Source organism: Xenopus laevis, chromosome 6L (assembly GCF_017654675.1).
Source record: "Xenopus laevis strain J_2021 chromosome 6L, Xenopus_laevis_v10.1, whole genome shotgun sequence".
In the NCBI taxonomy this organism is placed as follows: Eukaryota; Metazoa; Chordata; class Amphibia; order Anura; family Pipidae; genus Xenopus; species Xenopus laevis.
Window position 1 is genome coordinate 41,066,114 of NC_054381.1, and position 22,941 is coordinate 41,089,054.

The 22,941-nt window shown below is 37.4% G+C and overlaps 1 protein-coding gene across 3 annotated transcripts in view; it reads right to left on the bottom strand.

Annotated features, from left to right (window-relative positions):
* The window catches only part of igf2bp3.L (insulin like growth factor 2 mRNA binding protein 3 L homeolog), a 75,228-nt gene that overhangs the window by 19,908 nt on the left and 32,379 nt on the right, over nt 1–22,941 (bottom strand). Inside the window, exon 4 of one of the 3 annotated variants that reach the window (XM_041565291.1) lies at nt 17,081–17,200. Coding sequence (XP_041421225.1) covers nt 17,081–17,083 — 3 coding nt within the window. The 5' untranslated portion in view covers nt 17,084–17,200. 3 annotated transcript variants of the gene reach the window in all.

The following is a 22,941-nucleotide window of genomic DNA, read 5'->3' on the forward strand; positions in this document are numbered from 1 at the left end:
CACTTTAAATAGTGTACTTAAATGAAAAATGTGCTATATAGTGCATAGACTTGACAATGCTTGGCACAGGCCTGGCAACCAGTTTGCAGGGTGATAGATATACAGTATAATGCTCACTGCAATAGGCAGTTAACCTGAGGCATCCAAGCAGCAGTCTCCCAATCTCTTGACTCACAAGACACTGCCCGAGAGGCAACTGTGAAATAGAACAGGCGAAAGGCATGAGATTAAAAGCAGGGGTTGTATGTCAGATGGGGAACATGCCACAGTAGTGTTTTCCATATTAAGCAACCCCCCTCCAAAAAAAAAAAAAAAAACACTTTGTGGACTACAATAAATAAATACACATATATAGAGGAAAAAAATTAATGGCCGACTATTGCAAGTGTCATTCTATAGCCCAGTAGATGCTTATAATGTTCTTTTGAAGCTTAGAAATAATAGAAACTACCTCAAAAGCTAATGAATACATACAATTAGCAAAGGAAATTATGTTTGTTTGCACCAAAATTGGTCGGCAAACCTCAACTGAAATAAATTCCCCCGCAATTTATTAAAGTTCTACGGCTGTGGGACACTCAATACCCATCATTAATGACAGTATCAGCAGATTAGGGCAATTGATCTGGAACACTAACCAATGATTTACTTATATAGGCGCGTTCACAAACAGCCCAAGGCCTAGATTTGCTTTTATTTATCCCTTTCTACAGCACTGCGGAATGTTGGCTCTTCATAAATAAACAATGCAGACATCAATAATAAAACACTAAATATGACATGCAATGGCAAGAATCCCTATTCCCTGGAAGCCATATGGGAAAAGTCCCACATTGGTATAACATACACTGGTCATAAATGCAAAGCAATCACAAGTAATTTTATTATTGAACAGATACATTTGTACAACGAAGCTGGTGCATACATGTGTTTATGTTGCCTTACAACACATTCAGTTGTACCCTATACAATGATTTTCAGAGCACTGAGAGTAGCTTTGAGGTCAATGTAGATTCCAGGACAAGTACATTCATTTTACAAATGAAGAGAGTGTACACAAAATCCAAGTGTGGAAGCAGCATTTTTCAGTAGTGTGGCACAAACTAGCACAAAATAACGACTAACCAAACAGCGGTTTAATTTTCCAAGTGACATGGCTAGGTTCTTTTATACTACATGCTTTTAAATTCCAGTGCAGAAATCCAGATGATTTACACATGCATGATCTTTCACAGAGGAACATCTTGTATTTAAGGTTAACTGGCCTTTTAGTAGGAGCACTGCTAAATATTCTCAAGTGTGTGGCCATGGCCATTACATAAAACAGATTTACAGTATCTATTTTAACTTTTCAACAGCATTTACTGAAATGTGTTTTATTAAAATAAATAACATGCCAACAAGTACCCAGGTAAATCAAGTATTTATTAATAATTTTAAATTCTGTTTTTACACAAGCCCAAAAATTAGACGAGAACCCAAACAAATGAGTCAGAAATATTAGGCTTGTCCATTCAGTTATTGTGAAATATGATCCAACATTTCATGCCAATGGCAAAAGCCTTTGCTTTCAGTAACTGGTTTGCTTATTCCAGGGGTCCCCAACCTTTTTTACCCGTGAGCCACATTCAAATGTAAAAAAAGAGTTGGGGAGCAACACAAGCATGAAAAAGACAATTGGGGTGCCAAATAAGGGCTATGATTGGCTATTTGGTAGCCCCTATGTGGACTGGCAGCCTACAGTGGGCTCTACTTGGCACTGTACTTAGTTTTTATGCAATTAAAACATGCCTGCAAGCCTGGAATTCAAAAATAAGCCCCTGCTTTGAGGACACGGAGAGCAACATCCAAGGGGTTGTAGAGCAACGAGTTGCTCACGAGCTATGGGTTGGGGACCACTGGCTTATTCAGAAAATAATGGGGTCCTCATTTAATTTACGCCTTCTGATTTTTAACTTTTAAAATAAAACCATGGATACATTATATGCAGTTTATTTTGGATTTAAAAAAAAAATAAAAATTATATCTATATATCTATATATATATATTTGGTTATACTCTAAACCAGAATCATGGATATGAGCACAAATCAAAATTTAAGATTGTGTAAGTGAATTGTAGTCTCCACCCATGTATAAGGGCCCTGTGCATTTCAAAACACATGGGAGTTCATAAGAAAATGTATATATTGCATTTATATATATTTTTTAAAAACTATGCATGTTTGTGCCAGCTCAGAATGCATCTTTATTCTTACCCGGCAAGTGCAAAAACACATAGGATAATTTGTCTGCAATAAAGCACTATTCTGAATTCACAGGAGCACAAACAGGCAGAATATAATGGAATCAGTTACCTAATGTGTTTAAGTATGCATCAAACGCCCCAAAACACCCCCATGGGTAAGAGCACTTAAGCAGCTCAGCACTGTCAAACCACAGTATCCGTGATCTCCCTAGTTAGTGCAGACCACCAGCAAGACATTGAAACATGACTGCTGGTAGTTATCACAGAGAAAAACAATGCAATATACAAACGCACCAAAAAACAGCCTTAGATTTCATCAACAGAACAGTGTGTGATAGTACTCAGGAGTGGATAGCTGCAGCAGCATGTGTGTGTTAGTGCAGCCAAAAGCTCACTGTCAATAAGCAAATGCTAAAGCAAGAGATGTAGAATTCACACACTGTGTATTTTGGCCTCAAACTAAAGACACAACGTTGACGAAGTTGTCTCAAATAATCATCAATATTTATTTTTTTGTACATGCCAATTGTAACTGTGGGCAATTCCATATACAGGTATGGGATCCGTTATCTGGAAACCCTTTATCCAGAAAGTTCCGAATTAAGGAATAGACTTCTCCCATAGACTCCATTATAATCAAATAATGCAAATTTTCAAAATGTATTCCCTTTTTCGCTGTAATAATAAACCAGTACCTTGTACTTGATCCCAGCTAAGATATAATTAATCCTTATTGGAAGCAAAACCAGCTTATTGGGTTTATTTCATGTTTACATGGTTTTCTAGTAGTCTTGAGATCCAAATTACACAAAGACCTGTTATCCAGAAAGCTCCAGGTCCCATGCATTCTGGATAATAGGTCCCATACCTGTACTTATGATGGAAATTGATGCATGTCAATTCTCTGGTTACAATCGTTTTCTGCAACAGCTCTCAAATTGTAGCAACAAATAACCAACTACTCTAGCCCACCTTGCACAAGCATGTTGTTCATTTTCTGCAAAATAGGGAGGGTTGGAGTATCTCTCCGCTACTACTGTTAGATCAGACACATGCAACAGAAGGATATTATTAGCAAGTCAGAGCAATAATTCTTTGGGAAAACTGCAATTTAACAATTTTTTTTCCTCCCACAGACTCCTCAGAAGACACTACTACTTTGCACAGCTGATGCTTCCTTAAACATTGCTGAGTGTTTGAGATTATTTGTGCAGAAAGAATTTTTAAAAGGCCCCTCACAGCGACAGTTTGTTACTTAATACTTGTTCTTGCATACAAGGCATTGCTGATTTTGCCTAGCTTGCTATTAACACACACACACACAAAAACCTTGTGTATTTTGTTAAGTCATATGACTACCAAGAAAAGCCATGTAGAACTTCTTTAACTGTTCCCACTCCAATTACAATCTTATTATTTGAGAAAAAGGAAACCATTTTTGAAATGTGAATTATTTGGATAAAATTAAGTCTATGGGAGATGGCATTTGCATAATTGGGAGTTCTCTGGTTAATGGGTTTCCGGATAACTGATCTCCAACCTGTATCTTTGCATGCAGACAAAAGTAGTTATAAGGTAAATCATTTCATTCTAAAGCATCCATGGGTCCCCACTTAAAATTTATTTAAACCTTAACTTTTACATTTTAAAATTAAGAGTTTTAGTGGGGACCCATGAATGCTTTAGAATGAAATGATCTAATTTTTTCTAGACTTGATGTACAGTACATAGATTATGGAAAGACCCCTTATCCGGAAAACCCCAGGTCCTGAACATTCTGGATAACAGGTCCCATACCTGTACTATATTGTCTTAGAGAGAAACTTTGCAAAAGGCATGGAGACCCATAATTTGAGAACCCCTTTAACAAGCAGCAGCTCAGGAGGAATAGTATGAGGTGGAAGAAGTTAACCACTTCGGTGGGATCTCACACAGTGAAATATAAATCAACAAAGGAAAAAAGAATTTTCAGCTGTTACATTGTAACCTCATTATCAAGTTCTCTCATGTAATCAGAGGAAAACCCAGCCAAGTTAGTAGGGCAAGTAATGCCAAGGGGGCAGCTGAAAAGAAGAGTTTATTTGTTTTATGGCTCACTAAATCTAAAGCTACTAAAAGTCGCTTGTTGTGCAAAGTTGCAGCATTTGTGCGTTCACCAAGTTCTCCCTCACTTATTGTGCCACAGATGTCTCTCTGAACTGGAGTTTCATTCATAAAATTAGAAAGCATCCAGCCTGGAGAAGGCAAAAGAAACCCAAGCAGAGGATGGGAAAAAATGGAACTATTCATAACACAATGTAAGTATCATTAACCCTCAGCACAGCGAGGCAGAGCACTGGACCATTAACTGAGCTGGCAGCTGAGAGGTAAAAGTGATGCCTGCAGTTTCTTACACCCTTTAAATATGCACAGTGACCTGTGAAGAAATGCATCTCCAGCTATGTGAAATTATAAGAAAACATTCTGCTGCCCCATGAACAGGCCTGTTTAATAAGCTAAACATGACAAAAGCACCAGACGGAGCACCTAGCACACAGTAGGTTGTCCGTGTCACAAATTTCAGTTTGCTTTTCTTTATTTTAAAGAGTAATTCACAGGAATCCCACGTTTACCCTGCAGCCATAAGACAGTGCAGCAAGTATTTGTGAATGACGGGGTTGTAGTAAATGCCTAGGGCCAGTAGCAAGAAGTGAAAATGCTCTTTATACATTTGGAGCTTATACTTGTTGTTTTACAAGCATCTGCCAATACAATACGAGGATGATACAACAGTATTTGTATAAGAAGGCTTTCAACTCATAGGTATGCAGTCACAAGAGACATTTAAAACTTAATCAATGCTATAGAATACAATGCTATTCGTATTAAACATTGTATCTGCCATGCCAAATGTTTTGACCACCACTATGCTCTCTGCAGAAACACAGCAGCCAACCATATATGGGATAATGTAATAAAAAGCAAAAGGATTGCCCAGGTCTAGTAAGCGTCCATTTAGGTAGATTTTCTGTTTTTGGATGGGCCCTCTAAAAAGTTTTTGAAGGAGAATGCAATTGTATGGAAGCCCAACAATGACTGTTGGTGTTACTGAAAGAGAGATATTTATTTATATTAACAGAGTGTTATTGTCTGCCGTACCATGAATAGACTAAATTAAAAAAAAAAAAAAAAAAAAAAAAAAAAGTAGATAAACCCCAAATACAATTTGCCAATATAAGGCTGAGTGACTGTTTTCCAGCAGATGGAGAAAGTTTTACAAACATATACACACTTTAACAGGGGAAAAAAGTGAAGTATCATAGCAAGCAGTGAACCTCTGAGCTATTTTTAAGTGATGGAAAAGTAGGTGATAAAAGCATGAACACGGAGGAAATTAAACAGTAGGATAGAAAATGCTCATAGACAAGACTATGGCACACACGGTCACCTTGGTCTAAACTGCAGAATTAAGGCCAGGGGGGCAAGAGAGATGCTTAGCCTGAACAGAGATGGTGCAAAGACGCTGTAAACGAGAGAAGAGGATCTATCCTAGGACTTCATCTTTGCATATAGAGTGTTAAGAGTTGAGTAGTTTTGATTAAACCACCACATGGCACAGATGTACAATATACACACAGTATTGCAGAATAATCTTGAAATCATTGAATATTATATTGGAAAGTCGCTTTGGATTACATTTATTAAAATTCTAATTTTTCATCGAGTTTTGCTTGAAAGGTACTAGTTATAGCTACTTTTTAAACCCCTATTGTGATTATGGACAATCTAAGGCTGCAGATAAAGTGCTCCTACTAAAGCAGGCTGGACATTTTTTTTTTTTAATTCCATGCTATTCCTAAATTCAACTTGTTCACTACCACCAGGTGTCTTGCAAAACCAGACTAAATCGGATTGAATATGTAACACACCAACACTTTTTGGAAAACAAGAGATGATCCTGTTTTCCGATTATGTAACAAGAGAACAGATTACTTAACTGGAACAAAAACAAAAGCTACCATTCTGGTTTATGGCTTTCACTCTCAAAACAGAAAAAGTAAGATGGAGCAGTAAATTCACAAAAAAAAAAATTCTGTTGATAATCATTTGCTGTTTGAAAACTGAAATCTTTCCAATGCTTCATTTCAAGTTGGGCGTTCCTTAATGCATGGCACAATGTGCAGGTGGAAATGTATTGGGCTTTAGTTCTTCTTTAATGAAATTATTCAAACTGAAATATATGTCTGCACATTCCATCCACGTTAAATTAGCACATACCTCCTAGATATGGAAAAATCACAAGTCAATTATATGGGCAATAGACACTGCAAGAATTGTATATGTATATTTCGTATTACTTGAGGGGAAAAAAATATCAAGTTCTATGTTTAGAGGGGAAACAAATAGTCACCCTTGGTACACAAGGTGTTAAAGCAACTCTAAAAATATCTCAAATACCAAAAGGCCAGTAGATCTTTGAATTACATGCTATCAATAAAACATTGGGTTATGATGGCTTGAATAAAATATGCACTCGTCAGGTTTATGATGGGTAGTGTAAAGCCCCAAGGCAAAAATTATGCAGAAGGTTCAAAGCATGCCTCAGCTACATATGATTTTGCTTCATATCAGTAAAAATGAAAAAAAAAACCCTACATAAAGAACAATATCTGTGAAATTACAGGACATTTCTTAATGACCCACCAAAACAAGAGTATTTAAGGGCAATGAAACAACTGGAAAGTAGGCATTACCTTGTTACCAAGTACATGAAATGAAATTAGGTGGGGCTGGTTTAGTTTCTGGCTTAATAGTATAACTGGTAATCACGGACATGTGCCAGCATAACTGCTAACCACGGAAATGTGCTGCGCCCACATAAAGAGCCTCCCCACAAGAGCCAGGCAGCTGAAGGAACTTGCTATATTGACAGGGAGCCACCATTCTTTTTCAATATATTTTAGGTTTGCAAGGCAAATCCCCACCCAACAAACCAAGCATAGTTTGCTTTCCCTGTAAAATAAAGTTCCTGACCCAACTGATTCAATCAAAGCCAACTAGAATATGGCATTTTGCACTGATCACTCCTAGGAACTTTAGAAGTAAAAGGTTTCAGAAACTCGGGTTAGGGAACCCGAGGAAGGATGCTACAATATTTTCCATAAATAAAAACTGGTTACCTTAATATTTAAAGAGTTGAGGAGGTGACTGTGTAAACATTTGCCTATTGCTTTCTTTTAGCAGCTAACACATTTGCAGTTTAATCTTTATTTAAAAATGCATAATTTTCTTGGCTGACCATTTAAAACCAAAACCTGTAATATATATTTCGGAATGGACAACTTTTTGCCAAGTTGCTGTCAGAAATATACTTTGATCAAGCCCTTACAAAGCCATCAAATAGTGAACACACTGGCACACAAGGAACTTCATGCAGGGTTACCCCTTGCTGGTTTATTAGGTTCGCACCTAATAAACCAGCAAGGGGTAACCCTGCATGAAGTTCCTTGTGTGCCAGAGAGTGAACAAGCACCTACGGAACAGTAACATCAAAAATTTTGATTGTTTTAAAGTAATAATGCAATGTTGCCCTGCACTGGTAAAAATGCTGTTTGCACTTCAAAAACACTTGTAGGGATGTGAAAATCTTAAGACACCCTTACACTTTACAGACAGGCACATCCCTAGTAATATGGACACCTCAGTGGGTCCTTATGGGGACCTTGTGCTTATGTAACCCCTGCAGTTCACACAGTGTACACTAGTGGCACTGTGCCAGAGTATAAAAGGTTTAGGAACCATGTGCTCTGGGTCCATTGCTTTAGCCCAACCAAGCAGGCTGGAAGGGAATGGGTAGTGCTGACCCTAGGCGCCTTGGCCCTAGTAATTAGACAGCTATACTTGTTTTATAGATCGCTCTAGGAGTGATAGAGAGGTTAATTAGTTGAGCAGCTCAAGGCTCGGCCGAGGAGGTTAAAGGGATTAAGATCCCAGGGTATTACTGACCCAGAGTAGGGAACCAAGTGTTGCGATAGGGATGTCAGGAGTTCCCCTAGTCTGCCACTGGAAGATATCCTGAAAACTGGGCAATACCCATCACATGCTGTCAACTTACTCTCTGCTGTATATTCCCTAGCCTGTGGGGATTCAGCCTATACGTGCTGTGAGTATATGCTTCCTTTATGCTGCTGTGTATGTTCTATACTCCATTGTGGATCAATGTGCTAGATGATCTCTGTGCTCTTGTTCAATAAATATTGTTCTTGGTTCAACTGTTAAAGAACTACTGGCGCCCATCATTGTGCTATCGCATCAGGTTACAGTTACACTACACCCTTGCCTCCACCCAGCTGCAAGGGCTTACCCCTGAGAAAGAGAGCTCATCTGTGGTCTCAGCACACCAAGGAAAGTAGAGTAAACAGCCCTAGCACAAGTCAGTTTACTATAGGGCTACACACTACTATTGTTTATATAAATAAGCTGCTGTGTAGCAATGGGGCAGCCACTCAAAGGCTCAAGTTACACAGTAGATAGCAGATCAGCTCTGTAGAACATAATGGTGTTATCTATTATCCACTATTTAAAGGGATCCTGTCATCAGAAAACATGATTTTTTCAAAACGCATCAGTTAATAGTGCTACTCCAGCAGAATTCTGCACTGAAATCCATTTCTAAAAAGAGCAAACAGATTTTTTTTATATTCAATTTTGAAATCTGACATGGGGCTAGACATTTTGTCAATTTCCCAGCTGCCCCTGGTCATGTGACTTCTGCCTGCGCTTTAGGAGAGAAATGTTTTCTGGCAGGTTGCCGTTTTTCCTTCTCAATGTAACTGAATGTGTCTCAGTGGGACATGGGTTTTTACTATTGAGTGTTCTTAGATCTACCAGGCAGCTGTTATCTTGTGTTAGGGAGCTGCTATCTCATTACCTTCCCATTGTTCTTTTGTTTGGCTGCTGGGGGGAAAAAGGGAGGGGGTGATATCACTCTACCTTGCAGTACAGCAGTAAAGAGTGATTGAAGTTTAGCAGAGCACAAGTCACATGACTTGGGGCAGCTGGGAAATTGGCAACATGTCTAGCCCCATGTCAGATTTCAAAATTGAATATAAAAAAATCTGTTTGCTCTTTTGAGAAATGGATTCCAGTGCAGAATTCTGCTGGAACAGCACTATTAACTGATTCATTTTGAATTTTTTTTTTCCCATGACAGTATCCCTTTAACCTATAGCCTTTTTTCAGCTTCCACCATTGCTTCACAGCAGCTTGTTTAATATGAACTATAGTAGTGTTTCTGAAGCAAACAGATCAGTTTTTACCAGTGCAGGGCAACAGTATGTGTTATTTTTATTACTTTGAACACTCAGTTTTTTGGTGTTACAGTTGTTCCAAGACTTTTTAGTTCAGTTCACCAGAAATAAAAATACTTTTTCCAATTACTTTCTATTTTCCAAGTGTGACCGTTCTTCTAATATTGGAATGTAAATCTAATTTTTCACCTTCTAAAGCAGCTCTGGGAAGGGGGGGGGGTCGTCGACTATCTAAACTTTTCTAAAATTTATTCCATTTATTTTAGCCATTTCTTATCTTTGTCCCCAAGTTTCATTACAGGCAGCGGTTAGAATTGATACAATAGTTGCCAATACTCCAGAGAAGCTCCTGAGAAATGGATCAACTAAATGCTGCAAAATTGTAACACTTCAGAATCTGCACCTGAATTACTGAGCTGCCATACGGAAATACCACAGATTTTGGAAGAATGGTAAAAAATCTAAAATGGAAAGCAACTGAAAAAAAACGTTATTTCTGGAAAACAATCTGGAAATCTCTTACCTACCACTAACCAAAGTAATAAATAAAATAAAGTAGTACTAAGAACAAATCTTACGATGTTCTGGCCATCAATGGACAATCAGCAATTGTATGAAAATTATGTCCAACAAATAGTGACAGTCACCCATCGATATTGTCAGATTAGCAATACATGTAGATATTTTTAGCAGACAAAGTTTCTAACCTGTCCAATCAACTAAACTTTAAACTCAACTAAACAACCAATCACCATGGCACAAAAAAATGTAGGAACGATCCACACACGGTCTAAAAATTGTACGAAATGAAGATTCCTATGACTATGATCTTTGCGTCTGTGGTCAGCTTTAAAGTGGATGCCAACTTGGCTCCTTTCAGACAGCTGGACATAAGAAGACAGCCTCATTTGGCTCAAAAGATCACTTATGGGCAGGGGGGAAGAAAAAAAAAAAAAAAAAAAAGTATGTACACTTAGTTTTAGGTGTTTTCCGTTAAAGTGATTGGGAGTAACCATTGGTGGAGTTTTACAGTTGGCAAATTTGCTGGGCTGAAAAGGGCTACATGTTACGAAGTAAATAGATGTAATGAACATATAAATTTAAATATGAAATCTGACTAAATATAACCAAAAAAAGTATCTAAAGTGCCAATTGCACTCAAAATATGGTGTTCTTTTAAAAAAATACAACTTCAAAAGGCATGGATCGCATGTAAAAAACCTGGATATTTTATTTAAAATTGACATTTACAATTTAACGAGTTGGGGCTACCCACTGACCAAAGAATAATAAACTCCTTCGCAGACTTTCCAAAAACACTCATTCTTCTGCACCTCACAACTTTTCTGTTGTATCTCCATACCTTTCTTTCAGACTACTCTGCTCTTTTCATAGACAAATTCCATTTGCTGTATCCTGCCTAAACCATTCTCTGTTGTTGCTCCATAAATCTAGAGTTCCATCCCTAAGCTCCTCCAGAAAGACTCCCCTACAGTCTCTTCGGAAATAAATTTAAAAAGACTACCTGGCATAATATTTGATTAAATCTTACAATACAATGTATGTTTGTGTTTATTTATTCACTTATTGTATTGATCCCTGTATAGTGGTTTGACTCAACTAGCTCCATCGAAATAAATATGCTTAATGCTTCAGGCTCCATATGCAGGGGTGTACAACATGGAGGCAGATGCATGTACACATCCGTTAGGATTCACATGGAAGGATTTTTTTTGTATTACTTGTATAGTTGGCTTTGGAGAGCTGGGGAAAGTTTTAGAATACAATATTGCTCCAGTAATATAACCCTGATGATGTGGAGTACAGCTTCCAATAGTATAACCATTGAGATCATGCAAAAGTATGCCAGGGAACAGTAAAAATGGTGGATTGGGATATAGTAATTTTTTTAAGGTATAGTGAAAATGTATGCTCTTCTAGATACATTTTGATATGCAAACAGGCTTGCTTGGGAATGCATTAATAACATTACCATTAATACATTATATTGTGCAATGTATAAAATGAGCAGCTTAAAGGAGAAAAACTCTTGCTACTAAAACCCCCTACCCTACATAGGCCCCCACCCCTAGCCTAGGTGTTACCTTTGCTAAATGCTCCTAACTCTTTACTTACCCCTTGGTGCAGAGTCTGTCCAGTGGAGTTCACGGCAGCCATCTTTAGCCACTTCTTGTCTTCTTCCAGCGATTTGGCAATTTCCACAACATTTGGTGCATGTGCAGTTGTCACGAAACAGAAAATTGCTCAACTGTGCATGCGCCGATACAGCTCTTACTTCGCGAAGATTACCAAAGAGAAGAAGATGGCTGCCGTGAACTCCACTGGACAGAATCTGCACCGAGGGGTAAGTAGTAAAGAGTTAGGTGGGAGCTTAGTAGCAAGGGTTTACTTCTTCAAGGTTAGATAATTTAAAGCAGAAATATGAGGAATGCTTCAGTAGGGCACGTAACCAGCCCCTACTATAGGGGTAAGCGGATGAAGCTCAAAGCAAAAAGAGAAACTGCAGGCATTGCCAATCTACCATACATAATGATGGGCGAATAAATTCACGAGGCATGGATTCACAGCAAATTTCCACATTTCGTCTCCAGGGAATAAACTTGCCAAACTGCGCTGAAAATTAACAAGACTAAAAATCTGCCCAGAAAAAAAAAAAATGGTTGCGTGTCAGAATAGTTAAAAATCATAAAAAAAAAAATTTGCATGACAATTATTTGGACTCCCATTGATTTCAATGCGTTTCACAGGTTTTTTGCAGTTTCACAAATTTACAGAGGAATTCGCAAATTTTTTCGGCAAAACGCCACAGCTTCGCCCATCACTTATCATACAATATTAACCAGATCAATGACATTAAACATAGATTCATTTGTTTGAGTTAACTGGTAACATTCGCTGAAGTCTGCTAAAAATGACCGTTATGTAGACTGCAAGACACTAAAAGATCACTTTTTGCTCTTAAAGGAAGAAAGCCCTTGACACTTAATGACACACTACCCTACAGATATCAGGCCAGGGCTCAGCCAGAAAACTATAGGGCTGGCCTAAATATTTTAGGCAGGCAACACACAGCAGGCTAGACACCACTAAACTTTGCAACACCAGGCTGCTCTTTTATGTATTTATGGAAATATGACAATTCTTTAATCTAATAGCATATTTAGAATACCACAACAAAATAAATAAACTTACAGCTTTGAAAATATTCTAACACCAAAGCAGCATTGTTGCTTTACCCTTTCAAAGGTATTGTTTAAATGTTGAATGATATATGCTATGAATTGAATACTAAAATTGCACAAATTACTCTGTTACGTAGCTTGGTATTTCAATGAAAGTAGCTGCACCACAGCAGGATCAAAATATACAGCTAGCACCTGACTTGTAAGTTGCATGTGTTTTTGCTGCACATCCCCATAAAATAGGAGAAAAAAAGCCCTTGGATAATTGTATTCTATAAAACTAATTACAGCCCTGTGGGTGTGGTTAATTACTTCTGGCCTCTTTGCACTTATTTGCAAGCAAACAGCGTTATTTGCTACCCCATGAACCCATAGTTCTACCACTCCCTATGGTCATGAGCCTCATTTTAGCAGTTCTCACATAGACCTTTCAGCAAGTCAAAAGCATAAATTATAAGGGAAGTCAATACACCAATTCATTGTATATAACTAGAAGATCCTCTGTATGGTTTTACCTGTCAGGAAGATGCATCTACCTACACTTAAAATTCTTTCCTAGCTGAAGTTTTGAGTCACACTGACTCAAAAGATCGTAATAAACAATGTGCTCACAGAGGGGCGGCAATTCTTTTAGATCGGACTTTTATGATACAGCCAGTCACCTTTACCCAGTTAATCCTCTAGGTGGCACCTTTGGAGAAGACATCCAGATAATGTGATTGCAACCAAGTTCCAATTCAGAGTTTTAAGAAGGGATTTGTTACAAGATGTACAAAAACACAGAGGTAAATATAGCCTAGGATGTGTGATGTGTAGGAGTAAGGGAGGGATCAGTTCATGTTTTGAACAAAAACACTAGATAAGTGAATAAGTGGAACTCCAACCATTTCTGGGTCAGTTCAGGACCTATTACTCATGCTGATTATCACAAAGCAACTGATTTCCAGAACAAGAGACTTGGAATCTGTAGCTTTAAAAACACTATTTGATGGAAACATATATTTTACTTGGTGGGAATCATTACCAACTGGACTGACCATATTAGTACTGTGTGGTCAGGTTTAAATCCTATAACAGTATAACTTCCAACTCCCTCACCAAATCACCCATTGCATACCACAAGCATGCTAACCGTCATGATAGAACAATTGTTTACCATTCACCCAGAGACAACCCAGGCAAACAAATGAGCAACATACAAACTCCTTACAGATAGTGCCCTAGTCTGAATCAACCCAACGTTTCCGTAGCAGCAGCACCTTTATTAAAGACGATTTAGAACTATTTATCAAGCAGTAGCAGAACATATTGAAATGATTCATATTCGTTAATGCATTATATTTTGCTTATCCAACCAAAGCCCCCCTTTTAGGTTGCCATGTCCTGCATTGTCAGAGGAGCTCAGATTTCAGCCGTGTTTGCTAGGCATATCATACAATGTGACTCGATTCATAGGACTCCTTATTATATGGTTTGCTTTTTGCATGTTGTGTAGAAGTGGCAAATGCGGATTCCACCCATGCAATTGGTAGTGAAGTATGTTACGTAAGACTTTACATGTGCACAATTTCCATCCGTGTTAGGTAGAGCAAACAAGGCAGACTCCTGCATACTTTCACTGTGTGTGCGTGCCCTTGAACGGTCATTGATGTTCTATACGTAGGTCAGATTACAGAACATTTTTAGTAGTGCAGATATGCACTAAATAGGAAACACAAATGGCTGTGTATGATCGCTTTTTTTTTTATGACCGCAGAACTTGTGTATATGGGGAGCTTTTATTGGCAGATGTTTTAAAGATGGTTTAGAGGCCCAGTAGCACCAAGAAATGGAAAGGCATCACAAGCAACTACATGGAGCATTCACTTGGTCACATCACTTTAGAGATTTTGGGCGCAACTAATTTATTAGATAATGCTCATCTGATGGCAAAACAAATCTCTCAGTGTACACAATCCCAACACCTTTGTAATACAAAAACATGCAATATGTGAAAATTCTAACTAATAGGATAAAGTATTACCAACAAGTGCAAGAAAAACATATTTTAGCATAACTATTCTGGAAGTGTGTGAGAAAGTTTCCTAAGAATAAGTATAAAATGGTGTGATAATTCTACTTGAATCCCTCACACATACTTTTGTATAGTATTTCTACCAGAAACAACTACCAGCGCCTACAAGTTTTTCTGGCTTGTAGGATTAGTATTCGAGAGTAGAGAATGCAAAGGAGTTTGTGCTGCAACTAGAAACCCATTGCTAAATATCTCTAAACCGGGCTCTTACATATAGGTTTTTTTTGTTTTTTTTTGTTTTTTTAATAAATGAATGTGTTGAGTGGAAAAAGTCATATACAGGGTGGGGACTCAATATTCAGAATGCTTGGGACATGGGGTTTTCCGGATAATGGGTCTCTTCATTTGGATCTTTATTCCTCAAATCCACTAAAAAATAATTTCAACATGAATTAAACCAATAGGATTATTTTACTGCCTATAAGGATTATTTATATCTTCGTTTGGATCAAGTACAATGTACGGTTTTATTATTACAGAGAAAAATTAAATTGTTTTTAAAAATCTGAATTATTTGATTAAAATTGAGTCTATGGAAAATGGCCTTCCTGTAATTCATAGCTTTCTGAACACTGGGTTTCCAGATAGTGGATTCCATACCTGTATTGCATTTTCGTTGCTATTTAAAAAACACAAACTTTTTTCAGTGAATTTTACAAACACCCTTTTATTCCACTGCCTTTTCAACGTGCCTCAAGCATGCAAAACATGCATCCATTTGTGCTTAAAAAACGCAATAAAAAGTGAATGCAATGAAATGCAATGCATGCGAGTACAACCAGACAGAAGATAATGGACTCAATTAGGTGCGCTCAAACCTGTGTTTTAATGGTCCTAAGAAGAGCAATTTTCTGCATATATCTGCACAATTGCTTGTTTTGTTTCAGTTTCTGCTACTATAGCTACCATCTTACTCCTTGAAAAGGAGGCAATCTAAATCCACATCCTGCATGGCTAATTAACAATCAATATACATGCATCAGAATGCCCTGCTCTCTTTGCAGCCTTGCAATGTTATGATCTAATATGTGCCCAGTTTACAAAGGGCAAGAAGACCGCCCTACTTTTCAACCACAAATATAAAACATGTATGGGATCCGTTATACTGAAACCAGTTATCCAGAAAGCTCCGAATAACGGAAAGGATGTCTCCCATAGACTACATTTTTTCCAAATAATCCAAATTTTTAAAAGTGATTTATTTTTTCTTTTTAATAAAAAAACCTTGTACTTGATCCAAACTAAGATATAATTAATCTTTATTTGAAGCAGGACCAGCCTATTTGGTTTATTTAAGGTTTACATGATTTTCTAGTAGACTTAAGGTATGAAGATCTAAATTACAGAAAGAAAACACAGGTCCCGAGCATTCTGGATAACAGGTTCAGTACCCCACACTACTAAATGACAAAGGAAATCTCAAGGGGCTACCTCAAAAAAAACTTTTTAAACAATTTTAACATCTGTCGGCCAATGTAATGCACACTGATAAAATGTCACTTCCTATATGCTAAATAATAGTGCCTGTTAAGCGTCATATTTATCTTTCATGCTTGCTCGCTGTTCATGGAAGAAACTGTCATTTTAGACATGTTACAATCAACATTCTCTGGCTGCAAAATGGTGGTTAGAATCCTATGCATTTTTCAGCTGTTCATTGACACAGCTTTTTTACAAAGGGGGAGGGGTGCAGGCGGGGAGAGTGGACGAGTTGAAAGGGGAAGGGGTAGGCTGGCAAAGAAAGAGTGCTTTTGAATTGCAAGGCTGAAGGCCTATCTTCTGTTTTTATGTGCCGATTAAAAGTTGAATAAAACCTGAAAGGTCAGAACACAGAAAAAAAACAAAAAAACCCAGAAAAACCCACCACCCAGACTACAAATGAAAAAAAGGGGGGAAAAGATATTGAACTGTAGAACACGGAGTCACATGTATGGAAACAAAGATGTGTGACAATTTATCAGATTTCGCCCAAGTAATTCACAAACAGAAACTGAACACCAGAACACATGCAATTTAACCAGTACATTGAAATACATGGAAGGGACACTTCATAGTTTTCCTAATATTGAGAGGAACAGATTATACCAGTCTATCAGTTATACACCTGCTGCAACTCCAGTTTTCCCCTCATTTCTTGAATTTGGGCCCTCGTGAATTCCATCTCTGCATACCAACTGGCTTTTTTTTTATTTAGCCTTCGTTTTCCCAAGCCACTGACCTGAGCATCCCCTTAATCTTGAGAATAATTTTAATTGTTACTTTTTTACCATTTATCTTTCCATTGGTTAATTCAGGCCCTCTTCTCCTTCTGTTCAAACCACTCCTTGACTGCTAGAGTAAATTGCACCCTAGCAATCAGATAGCTGTGGAAATGCCAAACTGGGTTGCTGTGGAACAAAAAGCCAAATCATTCAAAAACAGCACAACATTTTTTTGAAAATTGCCATTGAATATCATGGTCTACATTATACTAGTTAATTTAAAAGTTGAACATACATATATGTCGTAATTACTGCATTAATAAGCTATGGGCAGAATTTTATTCTCTTCACTTTCCGGTTTATAAACAGAATAATTTAGGGTTTCGATCACAAAGAGCATATAACATGCAGCGCTTGCTCCACAATTAACCCATAAGTTATTTTTTTAATACAATAATAATAATAATAATAATAATAATAAGGCAGCCAGTACAATCAGTTGGGACTGCCCCCCACCACAAAAAAAACAAAAAACAAAACCAAACACTGGCAATGATTTCTTCTAAATTCCTGAACAAGGGGTTCTGCCTGTACAAGCTGTGTTATTATAGTTACCAAACAAACTAATCAAAGGACAACATGAATAAAGATTTATCCATGAGCAAATATAAAATTTACATAGTATCGAAGGCAGGTGCAAGAACAGATATCCAAAGGCAAGGCATGATTAAACCATAGTGTAACCTGGAAGACTTAAGGTCCCCATAGACGCAAACATTTTTCTTTTCTGACTGATTTTAACGAAATCCGACAAATTGTCGTGAAGTTAGTGGGCATCGAACATTTTAAAATTTTTCGTCCGACAACTGTCAGAAAATTGATCGGCCAGGTTAAAAAAAAAATTAAAATTAATTGGCCAGTGCAATGTTTGCAGGGCCAAGCAGGCAGCTACCCTCAGTTTTCCTAGCAATATCGCCTGAAATGGTCTTTTTAGTTGATGGACAAATCATACATTCAAACGATCGTTTCGAGATAAGCGGCAAATCACCGAACAAGTGGCTTCCCGATGAAATTTGCACTCATTAGAGTTAAGAGTTAGATACTCGTACTTTATAATTGATAATAGAGTGCAAAATCTAAACTCTACACAAGGAGAGGCCACACTGAATAAAGCCACATCCTGGAAAACTTACTTATCAAGCTACACTTGAAAAAAAAAAAACATTAAAAAAAAAAACTTTAAAAAAAATACCTCCAAGGTATACATACAAGGAAGCTCAGAGAGGCAGCATTTGTTAGTGTCAATAGTAAATATGCATACAAATAAAACACACACCGTACTACAATAGTGGCACTAATTTAATTTACTAGTTAAACTATAAACGGATTACCATTTCATTGAGTTTAAAAATTATACAATAAATGACAAAATAAAATCAGCCTGGTAAAAAGTTAGAGAAATATGAGTTGGGCAGGGCTCGAAAATACCTTTAACCATGTGCAATGAGTAACTGCAAAAGACTAACCTGTGGAAAAATAAGCCAATTCAAACTGTCAGAATATGAAAGTTAACATAGCTAACTAAAATGGTAATAGAAAGAGCATCAAAAGCTCTTAATTGCCACTATTTCATATATCCAATATCACTGTGTGCATGCCTTGTTGTAAGGCTGTACTGCACTTGGTTTGTAGAGGCAAGAGTGGGATTATTAAATAGGACTACACATGCACAGTCAAGGCTGATTTTAGTACCAATGTCTGACAGTTTGTGCATGATGAGCACTTCAAAGGGCAATGTTGACAGTAAACTGCAATTCACTTCTCATAGAGTAGTATGGCAAAGGTAAATCCAGAAAAGGCGGGGGCCCATCTCAATTGAACTTTCATTCAGGTCTTCTTATTTGGGCTACGAGCCATTGCCTCGTTCTACAAAACATGTACTTTCGTAAAGCACTGTGTAGATGGAGGTCACTGTATTAATAAGAATTAAATGTCTCTTAAATTATTACTCGGTGAACATTTGCCAAGTGGATAGTTTTAGTTGCATCTAAAATGAGATGTCAGAGCAGAAGCATTGTAGCTTTTTTTTTTTAGAGGAATAAGTAGGAAAGCAGTCTCATTGTAAATTTAATTTTTCCAAGAAAATAGAAATAAATGCAGCTTGTACTTAGGCATTACTACCTGTAATCCCAGTGTGACTTATTAAAGAAAAATCAAAAAATTCATGACTGCTATCAAAACACACACTAAATCTAGTTAAGAGTTAATGCTTAAATAATAGGGCCATGGCCTTTAACTTGCTCCTAACTGTTCAGTGCCGATTTCCTACCTATGGCAACATTAACCAGACTTCTGCTTTTATTAAAAAAAAAAAAAAAAAAGTGGACACCTGTTGCAACTTTTTTTCTTGAATGCTGGCTTCTTTAAGAAAACCTGCAAAAAAATATTCCCACACGAGTTTGAGAAAAAATAAATAAATAAAAAATTTTAAATGAGGCTTAAAATCTCAAATGTTTTAATAAACTGGGAAAATAAAGTTTTCACAGAACATTCCCATTGACTTTTATACAACCGTGCCAGCTTTTACTTGCAGATTTATTCTGGTGATTTTTCTTGGTTTGATTTAATAAATGTCGACTAGTTGAGGAAGAATATTCTAACATATTTGTACTTGTGTTTTTTCACTGCGCTTTTTCAAAAAAATAAAAAAAATAAAAAAAAATGCCAAACTTGATTTTTGATAAATTGCCCCTTAATGTGAGAATAAAATCAGCACATAAATATGTGTTTTAAATGTTGCCTCATAAAGAGCACTGTTTTTTATCTGTAGTTGCTGCTCTGCTTTTATTCTTCTGTGTATGTAATGTTTGCTTGCATGTTTGTAAACATTTGTTTATGTGCAGTTGTAAAAGAAAACAGCTCGCCAATTTAATATTCTGCAAAATATTAAGGTTAGGTTCACCTCAGATTATATTATTCTGATAAAGTATACATGTAGTCTACACATATAGTTGTCCAAATTTAGGCAGCCCTGAAGCGTACATATTCCTTGACTGCACATTTCGTCCATCGTACACAAAAATGAAAACATAGCAACAATCCCATCTGCCATTAGAATGCTTCTATTCTTTATGGAGAAACTTTGCCAGTTACAATTTACCAGTTTTTTGTACTTCAACTTATGGTTATATAACATCACAAAGCTATTACAACAGATTTGAGCCTAGTGCTACCTTATTTTCACTGGCAGTTGATGGGGAGTGGCATAGACACTTGAGTTTAAAAAGTATAAAATGTGCAGAAGTGACATGTTCTTTGCACACACACACACAAACACACCAAATCCTAATAGTGTAGCGTATTGTCAGCTTATATCACAAAATAACAGTGTAACACATCTGTGTTCAACATAGTTTTAATATACAGTTAATTCTAATCCTGCTAATGAGAGTCTGTGGCTATATACAAGATCTCGCCTTAAATAAAGTTCTGTGGAAAATTACTACAGTGCCCACACAGAAGCATCGCAAGCCGGGCTGTAAAAAGTCCTAACTTAATTATTTCTGCTCAATTTACACTATGAGAAGTGCAGCAACAGTTGTAATTCTGGGCCGCCAGGCACAGCTGCAAATATGAAATAAATGAAGTGGTTGGACAAGCACATGCCACACAGTTTGCTATAAACTGTAATGCCATTTAGTCACTTATTGCACTCTGTTCCCTTGAACGGTACGTTTTAAAAGCACCCTGGGTGCAATAAGCCTCAGACTTCCAAAATCTTAAGATCTTTATCTTTTTATAAATGTATTGCACCATGGGACTCTCAAATTGATGTGCCATTTACAATATGACAAAGAATGTAGAATAGAGAAACATTGGCACCCTGTTTTGAAAGCTAAAACAACAAATGGATTAAACAGCAACACCCCCCCATAACAAGAACAAATGAATGAACGGAGAAAAAAAAATCAGCCTCACTAACAAGGTTAAAAACATTGAGGATAAGTATGGGTGGGAGACAAAAACATGACTTCCGTTTTGCATGATCAAAGGATTGAAGCAGTAAGGTCCCAAGTCATTGTCGAATCTCGTATCTGAGAAGTCATTCACTGTCTCATTACTCACTGAACTCTAGAATGTCAGGGTGTGGTGACCACCAAAAGACAGGAGAAGGAGGAGGAGGAGGAGGGAGTGGAGTGGCATAGAGAAGAATACAAACTGATGTGGTAAGGGGGAAAAAAAATGCAGCTTTCACTGTTCAGACTCGCACGCACTTCCGTATGCCTGCTGCACACTTTCAGAACATATATGCTGTGCTAGTTGAGCACGTTATGAGTAAGCATGTTTTAGATACAAGCCTCTATATCTCATGTGACCCATGAAAGCTAGTGCACCCAGCCTATTGCTATGGCAGGGAAAAGGTAGCAATATCTGGTTCTTTGGAACAGTGTGTTTGGGTAAATACAAGTGCCCCTTGTGCAACTGCCCTTATATTTTTCCAGTGCAAATGGGGTACTCCGGTAAGGTTCCTTTGCAAAGGTACACACACTTGTTATGCTGAAACTTTGAAAGCTGCGTTGGTTTATAAACGACATGCCCGCAGCTCTAGATTTTACCCCTAAGCATTGTGTAAAAAAAAAAAAAGTTAAATTTGAGAGTCTCAGAGAAAGCATTATAATCCATCATTAGCATGTAACAAAAAAAAAAACTATCACATTTTAAAAATCCCACATGTGCGAAAAAATGTGTTGGTTGGAACACAGCACCAAATGAAGTGACTCACTTGCCACTTGTTTAGTGTATAAAATTGCTTAAAGCAGCCAATAAGCAGTGAGATGGAGAGATAGGATGCCGTTGCTTTTGTTCTGGCAGGAAGCCATCTGTGTACAGAACACTGCTGCACACGTAAACAGGCGGTTTACAAAACTCACACGCCAGTGAAGCAGTGCAGCTTCCTACTACAGGTATAAAGAGAAAAAGGCTGCACTACCAATTGCGCCACTTAGGGATTAAATTGCATCTGGCTAACACTGCAGCTAAAACCCTTGAGAGAAAATCCTGAACCACTGCCAGCAAACACTTAATATATTGGTTTCAGTAAAACGTGACCAATACGTTTTTAAAGAGACAGATGTATTTAAACAAAGCTAATTTCTCAAATGGAAAAGCAACAAACCGCAGCAGCGGACACTGGGGTTCCAGGCAAACCTGGACTGACTGACACTTAGGACCAGTAGTAATACTGGAGAGCAAACTTGCCCTTTATATAGACGGTGACTAAGGAAAACAACAGCAGCAGGATACCCTTGAACTAAACGATTTCAATGGCAGAGGCTTCTTACCTGCAAGTGCAGAAAACTAATGAAGGCAACCGTTTTAGTTTATCTTGGCATATGTGAGGAATGGCTTTCCCCAGCTGTTCAGTCAGCATTTCCGGGGACAGAGTATGATGATCTTGGATTGTGGATACGTTTATGCCAGGAACTCCGATTAAGGACTTACTCATTCTTCAAATGAGTCAGAACAGCACAGGCATCGTCATGCTAAGCAACACAAAGCAACTCTTTCATTGCCACAGCCAATAACGGTCCACAAGAAGAAGTTATTTGGAAAATAAATTCTCACACTTTCATCATCTGTGCTTTTATAACAAAACAAAATTTAGGAGATCAAACCTGCAAAGATCCATTCAAGCCAATTGGGCACATCATTGTTTGTTTACATGGAAATCTTTCAGTCTACTTATTCGAGAAGTTTCAAGGTTTTACCATTAAAGGCCAAGACTATTAGAAGAAGAAAAAAATAATAATGCTCTGGTGTTTTCAAGTAACAAAATAAAAAAGTGAGAAAAATTAGACTAATTAAAAAAAAAAAAATCTCCGTATGAAACCGCAGCTAATTACTATGCTTTTACATGCCACTACTCA